General features: G+C 47.3%; 1 protein-coding gene across 1 annotated transcript in view; it reads left to right on the top strand.

Annotated features, from left to right (window-relative positions):
- The first annotated feature begins 245 nt into the window (after positions 1–245).
- The window catches only part of LOC148017962 (succinate dehydrogenase [ubiquinone] flavoprotein subunit, mitochondrial-like), a 47,139-nt gene continuing 37,093 nt past the window's right edge, over positions 246–10,291 (top strand). The window contains exons 1-2 of the mRNA XM_087661655.1: positions 246–561; positions 958–1,028. Coding sequence (XP_087517781.1) covers positions 438–561; positions 958–1,028 — 195 coding nt within the window. The 5' untranslated portion in view covers positions 246–437. The remainder of the gene's footprint in view (positions 562–957; positions 1,029–10,291) is intronic.

The raw sequence follows: 10,291 nt of genomic DNA, 5'->3' as shown, positions 1-10,291 counted from the left end.
AATTTTTTAATTTGAGTATCATATGATGTATATAACTAAACTATTTTAAAAAATATAACTCACTCGAAAAAATATATAATTGGAGATGACTAAATGATACCTTATTGATCCCTTTACCCTAGTTATATAATTGGGAACTTCTATAAAAAGAAGAACGACGCATAGAGAACACGTAAACAGTTTTACTACCATGTGAATACATGTGGTCATACAAGGTGCAGCAAGTGAACAAGGTATATGCAAGAACCGGAGGGGGGGCCAACAAGGGAACTCAATTTCGTTTGAAAGAACGTTAAGCCATTTCACGGGCGAGATAGGCAGGTATGATAAACCTTTAAAGCAGAAAGGCTGGGAAGTGCACTCGCGATCTAGATTCGCAGTTAGACTGAAGGAGGAGGGAGGAGGACGAGAAGTAGCGGTGCTACTTCTTCTGCGCCATGGCTGTTCGTAGGTTGCTTTCTTCGAGCGCCAGGCTTCGGCATCGGACGCCCGCCTCTTCTTCGGCACAAGGCCGGCGGGCGTTTTCCTCTCGCGCTCTCCTTTCCGGCAGTTTGCTGCTAGGTATGTTGCTGCACAGAGAGAGAGAGAGAGAGAGAGAGAGAGAGAGAGAGAGAGAGAGAGAGAGAGAGAGAGAGAGAGAGAGAGAGAGAGAGAGAGAGAGAGAGTGTGTGTGTGTGTGTGTGTAGTTTAAGTCAAAAAGGTTTACATTCTGAATGTGTGTATAGTTTAAGTAAAAAGATTTACATTCTGAATGCTTTTTTGTTAAATATCAAGGAGCGAGTGTAGTTTGACCTTCTGAATGCATATTTTGTGAATATGTAGGAGTCAGAGTAGTCTAATCCAATAAGATTTATCCCTCTGAATGCATCTCACCAAGGAGCGAGAGAAGTTTAGTTCAAAAGATTTGTACTTCTGAATGTATTTTTGATATTTCTGATGCATTGTGACTGAATGCAGGAAAGCAAGCACAAGTAGAACCCTTGTCTCGACAGTTGTACTTAGGATCAAACAATTGGAGAACAACAGAGGTGAGGAACTTTTTGGCAACTCTATGATCAAGTGTGTTTTGTTATTTATCTTCAAAGGGAAGTGTCTTGGCTGAGCATAACAAAGCAACGAAGAAGGGGGTATGAGCAGAAGTTGCCTAGAGAATGTGGTCTAGAAATTGAAGCCATATTGGCTTTTGTTATGTTTTGTAATGCTATTTGAAGCGTGGATTACTATCCTCCAAAGATAACGAGGAATGATTGCATTGAGAATCCTTTGAGGTCGAGCAATGATGGTGTATGCACATGGTAAGAGATAGTGGATGTGTGTGCGTAGGATACAATATTGTGGACTACGAATTGCTTGCAATGGTGGAGAATGAGAGATCAAAATGGTCACAAGTGCAGGATTTGCAACATGCCCAATGGCCCCCCTAGTAAGGAAAAGGAGATCAAGGCAGCGGGGATGGTTGAGCCCTATTGTTGTTTTGCCTTGAATGTGTCCAAGGCAATCTTGGATATGATGTGGTGGGTTATCAGAGTGTGGCCAAGGCCCATGAGGTATAGAGGGACGATAAGGGCCAAGGCAAGGTGCAGGAAGAGCTTGGCATGGGGTTGATGCGCCTTCAAGGAATATCAAACATACAACCATGTAAATGAAGATTGCACTAGGTGTTTAAAAGAATGAGTGGTGGCACCGCCCTCAAGACCTTCTCAATCATGGTCACTTTCTGAGAGAATATGCGATACGTTTTAGAGGCCCTACTAGCTTTTACACACAAGTTCAACAAAGCACTTGGCTTAGGATCACCTTCAACGACCATCAATAAGCCATGAAGATGTCTAGTGCTAGGCTACATTGCTCATTGATAATAGACCGCTCATGCAACTACATGAGGATACTCAAGATTGCCCCTTCCATTTTTCCCAAAATCCTCACTTAAAAAAAAAAGGAAGTTGGCCTTAACCACATGGCAAGTTGGATGAGATCATTAATACAATGAAAATAAAAAGTCATGCTAGCTTTTGGCTTGGAAGTTGTGGAAGTGTTGATGGCAAGGGGCTATCCCTTGGCAAGCTAGAGAAGATATTCAAACCTTGCACTTGAATCTACAAGAAGCATAATGAACAAGGCATGTAGGTGGGACTTGTGTTTACCCATGCATTGTGAAATCATATGGAGTTTCGTTTGCAAACCCATTTAGGATTGTGAATGTTTTTTGACAAGTTAATTTGCTGAAGATAGTGCCAACTAGAGAATTGCTAATTTTTCATGTTTCAATTTTCTCTTTTTTTGCATCATATCAGTTGATTGGGACCAAAGACATAACCTGTAGGTTAAGATGATGGTAGAGAATAGTAGCTCAATGATGAAGAAAGTTGCGGATGATGAAAAGTAGCAGTTAAGAGTCTAGAGACTAGTAGAGGTAGGTGATAGGAGTTGCATGAAGATGAAGAGTGTTGAAGTACAAAATTCAGACTCTAGGAGACCTCTATAGATTAGATGGTGCAATTTGAGATTGATGACAGCAGTTGTGACTCCTCTAGCTATTGGGTGGCACATATGGTAGGTAGCAAACTCTCTTGGATGATGGCAAAAAGGAGTGTAGTAGCAAGGCGGCAACAATTTACAACGGAGGGAGCTTAATGGTAATAATGGAGTGATTGAATGATTGGGGATAAGTATGGATGTCCACACACTCTTTCATAGGGGCTTTTTGGGCATTTTTCCTCTTTTCTTCTTGTCCACATGGACATGTGTATCGTACCCAAAGATGCGAAAGTGGGATACGGAAGGTTTCTTCCAAAAGAGAGGCTCATAGGGAGTCATATCCTTCAAAGTGGAACTAGAGGGCCTGTTGTATATATGAACAGCGGTAGCCATTGCCTCACTCCAAAGGGAATGAGGTAAACTCGTATGCTCCAACATTGATTGGCGGGCCATCTCTAGCATGGTCCGATTGGTGTGCTCCAACACACCATTCTTAGATGGTGTCTTGGGATGGGAGTACTCCACCCCGATAACGTGATCCTTACAAAACTAAGAAAACACACCATAAACAAAAATTGGCCGCCATGGTTTGCTTGTACACCTCGAACCTTGAAATATGTTTTTGTTTCCATTAACACCTTTCATTTATAGTAGTTGGAGTATGTCTTGCTCTTCTAATCCAAGAAGTAGAGCCTCACACAGCAATTGAAATCGTCAACAATTAGCATAATATAGTTAGCCTTCCCAAGAAAGACTGTGCCCATAGGTTTTGTAAAGGTTGGTGTGAATCAACTCGAGTGTAGTAGCTCTCTTAGAAGCACTCTATGGATGGGGTTGCCTATGCTGCTTTGTCTCAAGCAACTGGGGCAAAGAGTGAAGCACCCTATAGATGGGTTGCCTACGCTGCTTGTGTCTCAAGCAGCTTGGGCAAAGAGTGTGAATGGAAGGGAAATGAATGCTGAATACACTGAAATGGACTGATCAGTCCTTGCACGCAGCCCGAAGTGGCAGTGAGGGCACCAGATCAGGTTGGAAACAAAGGCAAAACCAATGCTGGAGTGGGAGAGGAGAGAGACTGTGCTGAACCTATGAAAAACAATGTGTATGGCTGATGGGGGGGGTTGCTGTATATAGCCCCCTAGCCATAAAACTGGCCGACTGGCCAAAATCTGGCCGACTGCACCAAAAAGCAGCCACTAAAGGCTGATTGCCACAAAAAACAGCTACACCTAAACTGACAGAGGTCCTCTGTCTCCTGTCAGACTTTGACAGGAGCTCACAACCAGGAGATGACAGATTGACACTGAAATAGAGCAGGCTAACACCCCCTCTCAGATCCTGGGAGGGTCTGAAGACCTAACAACCGCATGTGATGAAGCAAAGAAGCCTGAGGCAAAGGCTTCGTGAAGAGATTAGCCGCATTGTCCGCCGTGAGACAATAGGCCACCGCCAGCTCCGAATCCATGATCTGCTCTCGAACATAGTGGTACTGAACCTCAATGTGCTTCGTGCGAGCATGAAACACCGGGTTCTTTGCCAGAGCAAGGGCACTCTCGTTGTCCACGCGCAGCTCCGTAGTTCCTATCGGGGAAAAGCCAATCTCCGCCATCAAGTGACAGAGCCAAATGGCCTCCATAGCAGTCGAACATAAGGCCCGATACTCAGCCTCTGTAGAAGAAAGTGCCACAGTAGGCTGCTTCTTGCTGCTCCAAGAGACAACACCAGAGCCAAGGGTGAAAGCATAACCTGTAGTGGATCGTCGCGAATCCACATCACCCGCCCAGTCAGAATCACTCTATCCAGAAAGAGTGATCCCATCTCCATACATGATCCCGTAGGATCGAGTCTCCTGTAAATACTGAAGAACACGCAAAGCAGCCCTCCAGTGGTCCTGTGTAGGAGTCTTCATAAAAGAAGACAACAAAGCCACCACAAAAGAGAGATCCGGTTGAGTGTGAAGAAGCCAGATAAGTGAACCAACAAGGCACCTGTAACGGGTGGCATCAGAAAGGGGAACGCCATTTGCCAAAAGTTTGGACTCAGGGTCCATGGGGCATGAAATAGGCCGACTCTCGGCCATACCAAACTCTGAAAGAAGCTCGGAGATGTACCGGTGCTGCGAGATAAAGATGCCCTGTGCCATCTGATAGATCTCCAGTCCTAGAAAGAATTGAAGGATCCCTAGATCCGTCATGTCAAACTCTTGTCGTAGAATAGACCGAGTATGCTCCACCGGCAGAGTGTCGCTCCCTGTAATAATAAGATCATCTACATACAAGATAAGCAAAACACAAAGAGAACCCGCAACCCTAAAGTAGAGGTTGGGGTCATGATCGGAGCGTTGAAAACCACTTTGAAGATAGAAGCGGTCAATCCGTTGGTACCAAGCACGAGGAGCCTGCTTTAGGCCATAAAGGGCCTTCCACAGGCTGTAGACATGATCCTCCTTCCCCTGCACAAGAAAATCGGGAGGCTGTGAAACATAGATCTTCTCTTCAAGGACGCCATTCAGAAAGGCTGACTTGACGTCCATCTGATAAACAGGCCAACGGTGGTGAGCGGCAAGAGCCAAAATAACTCGAATGGAAGACATCCAAGCTGTAGGAGCAAAAGTCTCAAAGTAATCCAAACCTGCTCTCTGTGCAAAACCCTTGGCAACAAGCTTGGCTTTATGTTTGTCCAAGGAGCCATCTGCAAGATACTTGGTCTTAAAGACCCATTTCACACCTATCACCTTTCGTTTCTTGGGACGCGGTACAAGCTCCCAAGTATGGTTCCGCTCGATGGAATCAAGCTTTGCCTGCATAGCCTGTCGCCAAATATCCTGTGCAAGAGCCTCCTCCACTGTGGAAGGCTCAGAATTCTGAAGAATCTGTGACATAAGAGCATAGTTCACACAGAGTGAACTATCCCGCTGGGCCTGTAAGCGGGCTGATCTGTGTGGACCTGTAGAAGAAGCAGGAAAGTGAGTAACACTTGAATCCTGCATAAGCCGGCGATACCGCAAAGGAATCCTAAGAGACTCCTACTGCTGCAAGGGAGACCGAGTAGCCTTCGGAACCTGTAAAGCACCTGTCTCAGAAAGGCTCCCCCCCGCACCAGGGTAAGGTAGATCCTCCTCATCTGAAGAGGGCTCCCCATCGGATGGCTGTGGATCCCGAGAAGACTCCGAAGGGGAGGCTTAAGGGGTGGAAGTACTCGAAGAAGGAGTCACATCCGCCAAAGGGGAAGGGGAAGCCGAAGTAGTAGGAGGAATGAGAGGGGGAGGAGCCGAAGAAGGAGGGGTGCTAAGAGGTATCCTGGAAGGAAGTGAAGGGAGAGAAGGTGGGAGAGGGTCCATCGATGTTGAAGAAGCACCTAGAAGAGAATCAACAATCGGATCCTCGGAGGTCGAAGCCTCATCGAAGATCACATCCCTACTCACCTCAATCTTCTGTGTAGTCGGGTCGTAGAGCCGATATCCCTTCGTGGTCGTGCTATAGCCCGCGAAGATAAGCTATTGCGACTTAGAGTCGAGCTTCGGCTTCCTCTTCTTCTTGTCCATATGGACTAAAGCAGCACAACCAAAGATGCGAAAGTGGGACACGGAAGGCTTCCTCCCAAAGAAAGCCTCATAAGGAGTCATGTCTTGCAGTGCCGAAGTCAGAGAGCGGTTGCGAATATGCACCGCTGTAGGCACCGCCTCACCCCAAAGGAAATGAGGAAGACTCCGATGCTCCAGCATGGATTGGGCCATCTCCACCATGGTCTGATTCGCACGCTCCACAACACCATTCTCTGATGGTGTATTCGGATGGGAATACTCCACCCGAATGCTGTGATCCCTGCAAAATTGAGAGAAAAGGTGAGAAGTGAACTCGCCATTGTGATCAGCTCGTACACCACGAACTTTGGAAGTTGTTTGTGTCTCCACAAACACCTTCCACTCGCAGAAACGGGACGCCTCACTCTTGTACTCCAAGAAATAAGGCCACACAACGACTGAAATCATCCACAATCAGCATTAAATACTTGGCCTTCCCAAGGGAGGCCGTGCCCGTAGGTCCGCAAAGGTCTGTGTGAACCAACCCAAGCGGAGAAGCAGCCCTCCTGGAAGCAACCTGTGGGTGAGGCCTATGCTGCTTGCCCCTCAAGCAGCTGGGGCATAAAGTGTGGAGAGGAGGGAAATTGGGAAGTCCCTCCACCATCTTCCGCCGAGAAGCCCGTCGAAGAGAATCAAGGTTCAGATTCCCATAACGAGCATGCCAAAGCAGCCCAAGCTCGTGGGAAGCCCTCGCAGCCAAGGCTGTGAGCTGGTTGAGCCCACCCTCTTGTGTACCTGTCCAAAGAGCATCACCTGTAGAAGCATCCTCCACTGTGACTGCATCCTGCGTAAAGATGACTCGGGTACCTAGCTGAGTAAGACCATGCACACACAATAGGTTAAAACCCAAATCAGGTACATAAAGAATTTTGGCGGAAGAAGACCGCCTGTCAGAAAACATAGGTAAAGTCCCCACGCCGCAAACAGGAACTGTAGAGTTGTCACCTATGGTGATAGTGCCCCCTCTCGAACGAAGATCCTGAAGCCAATCTTGTCTAAAGGTCATATGAGAAGATGCTTCGCTGTCCACGAGCCAAGGCCCGAGTGGTAGAAGCTAGGGCTGTATCCTCCTCAACAAAGACATGCACAAAAGTAGACTCTGTTGTGGCTGGGGCCACCTTGGAGTCCTCCTTGGGCTTCAGATGGGGGTACTTTTGCCAACACTTCTCCTCGAGATGTGCCCTTCCCACAGTGTGGGCACTTGGGCTTCTTCTTGTCCTCCTCCTTGTTCTCCTCCTTGTCCTTGGCCTTCGCCTTTTGTTGCTTCTTCTTCTTGCCGCCACTGGTACCTGCAGTAAAAGCCTTGGTGGAGCCACTGGCACCCACCTCTTTGAGGCGCTCGTCATGCTCCAAGACAAGCGGGGAAAGTTCCTCCCATAGAAGTTTCTCGTGGGTCCTCGAGGTGATGAGGCTGGTGTAGAAGACATCATACCGGGGAGATGGCAGCTGAGTCAAGAGAATCATCGCCATATCCTCGGATGAAATCACCTGACCAAGAGAGGCTAGCTCGCCTCGCATGTCCTCCGTCTTCGTGATGTGCTCCTTCATGGAAGAAGAATCATCAAGACTGAGCATCCGCAACTTCTTCTCCAAAGAAATCTTGTGGGCGAGCGTCTTATGCTGGTACAAAGACGCAAGCTTCTTCCACACTTTCGCTGCTGTCTTTAACTTGTGAACATGAACAAGAACCGAGTCGTGAAGACTTATAAAGAGAAAGGAATGGGCTCTAGAGTTGAGCCTATCCCACAAGGCTGCACGGTCCATAGAACCTCCATCGGACGAATCCACGGGGGGACGGTCGATGGGTGAAGAAACAAGCTCCCATAGGTCGAATGTATCGAGGCTGCACTCCACCTTGCAGGACCAGAGGGAATAGTTGGAACCATCCAACTTGTCTTCCTTTGGAAAGGAAGGGAGTATGGGCACCTGTATCGAGGGAATCAAGGAAGGCATCCAGACATCTGAAGAAGTCTTCACGGATGGAACCTTCACTGTAGATGGAACCGTCTGAGATGCATGGACCGAAGGACGGGTGCGAGGAGACTCCTCCCCGTTGTCGATCACGAAACTCTTGATAATCCCGTCTCCGCTCAGAGGAATGATGTAAAAGAAGCTCATCCTCTGAGTCGTCAAAGCCTGAAAACTGATAAGACATCTTCCAAATCTGCAAACACCAAATATACCAAAGAAATCTTTGCCGATGCCAAAGGATGACTAGTAGAAGGGTCACCAACCACCAAAACGCAAGTTGTGGAGGCCTACAAACACCTAGAGCTGCAAAAGGCAATGATGTTTGATGAAGATCACCTGGATAGAAACCGACGAACACAAAATGCAGCTTGGGAGATTGGTGCGTGTAAGAAAAGGGCCCACAGAAGGTGGAACAACCTCCAGAACAGCAAAACGCAGCCTGGATAGTGTTGCCTAGCTGTAGGGATGGCCACCTGGCAGAAAACGCACCCAGAAGAGGAGTGTTGATGATGTGGCAGCCTCAGAAACAGCCGCCTGCAGCAAACGCAAGAGTTGGGGCTGTCAGTATGAGCCGCCTTGGCTGTTGGGAAGGAATCGGCAGCAGCAGAAGAAGGGGATGGTGTCTCTCCGTCAGGGAAGATCCTCCGTGCTCTCAGTTAGCGATGATACCATGTGAGAGTGCGCAACGGAAGAAGAAACACGAACACAGAGGAGAGAGAGAGAGAGAAAGCAGAGAATGAAGGAAGAAAATCTGCACTGACTGAAATGAATGCTGAATACACTGAAATGGACTGATCAGTCCTTGCACGCAGCCCGAAGCGTCAGTTAGGGCACCAGATTAGGCTAGAAACAAAGGCAGAACCAATGCCGGAGTGGGAAAGGAGAGAGACTATGCTGAACCTGCGAAAAACAATGTGTATGGCTGATGGGGGGGGTTGCTATATATACCCACCCAGCCATAGAACTGGCCAATTGGCCAAAATCTGGCCGACTTGGCCAAAATTGGCCGATTGCACCAAAAAGCAGCCACTAAAGGCTGACTGCCACAAAAAACAGCTACACTTAAACTGACAGAGCTCCTCTGTCTCTTGCCAGACTCTGACAGGAGCTCACAACCAGGAGATGACAGATTGACACTGAAATAGAGCAGGCTAACATATAGAAGAATTGCCAAGGTGATGGATCCCCCTCTAGAATGCATGTCCTAAAGCCAATATTGTCAAAAAGTCATGTGGGAGAAGCCCCACTGTTCATGAGCCAAGGCTTCCCTTGAGAAGAAGAAGCAAGAATGGTATCATCCTCCTTGAATAAATGTATGAAGGTGGACTCCGTGGTAGCTTGGGTGGCCTTCAAATCCTTAGACCCCTCCTTGGGCTTCAAATGGGGATACTTTTGCCAATTTTCAACACTTGTTCTACATATGTGTGCCCTTCCCACAACGTGGGCACTTGGGCTTCTTGTTAGTATCCTTTGTATCCTCTTTTTTATCCTCTTGTTTCTTTGCCTTTGGTTTTTCCCTCTTTTCCCCTCGCGAACTTGCTGTGAAAGCCTTCTTGGATTTGGATCCATTGGCACCAATCTCTTTGAGCCGCTCATATGCTCCAAGACCAATAGGGCAAGCTCCTTCCAAAGAATAGTCTGGAGTCCTCCATGTTAGAAGGCTGGTGTAGAACAGATGGAACTTTGGAGATGGCAATTGAGTCAAGAGAATCATTGCCATAAGAGATAGTCCTTCCGAGAGATACAAGCTTCTCTCTCACGTTCTCTAGTTTATTGATGTGATTCTTCATGAAAGGAGGATCATCAACATTGAGCATTCAAGGTTTCTTCTCAACAAAAATCTTGTGGGCAAATGTCTTTTTATGATACAAAGACACAAGCTTGGACCATACTTATGCCACTGTCTCAACTTGCAAACATGCACCAGGGTAGAGCCATATAAGCTCATAAAAAGGAAGGATTGGGCTCAAGAGTTGAGCCAATCCCATAGGGCTGCACAATTGATTGTGGTTCCCACACAGGGATTCTCCACAAGATGGGGAATAGGTAGGGAAACAAGCTCCCAAAGATTGAAGGTGTCAAGTATACATTCCACCTTACAGGACCAAAGCGAATAGTTGGAACCATCTAGTCGGTTCTCTTTGGGTAAAGAAGGGAGAATGGACACCTGAACGAGTTGTGCCATGTGAGGCAATTTAAAGGCATTAGAATAGGTTCCATGTAAAACATGGATAGAAGGGGGGGGGGGGGGGGAGAAGG

The sequence above is a fragment of the Lygodium microphyllum genome, chromosome 21, assembly GCF_053477565.2.
Source record: "Lygodium microphyllum isolate KBCC chromosome 21, Lygodium_microphyllum_v1.1.10, whole genome shotgun sequence".
In the NCBI taxonomy this organism is placed as follows: Eukaryota; Viridiplantae; Streptophyta; class Polypodiopsida; order Schizaeales; family Lygodiaceae; genus Lygodium; species Lygodium microphyllum.
This window is presented reverse-complemented; position numbering and strand designations above follow the sequence as displayed.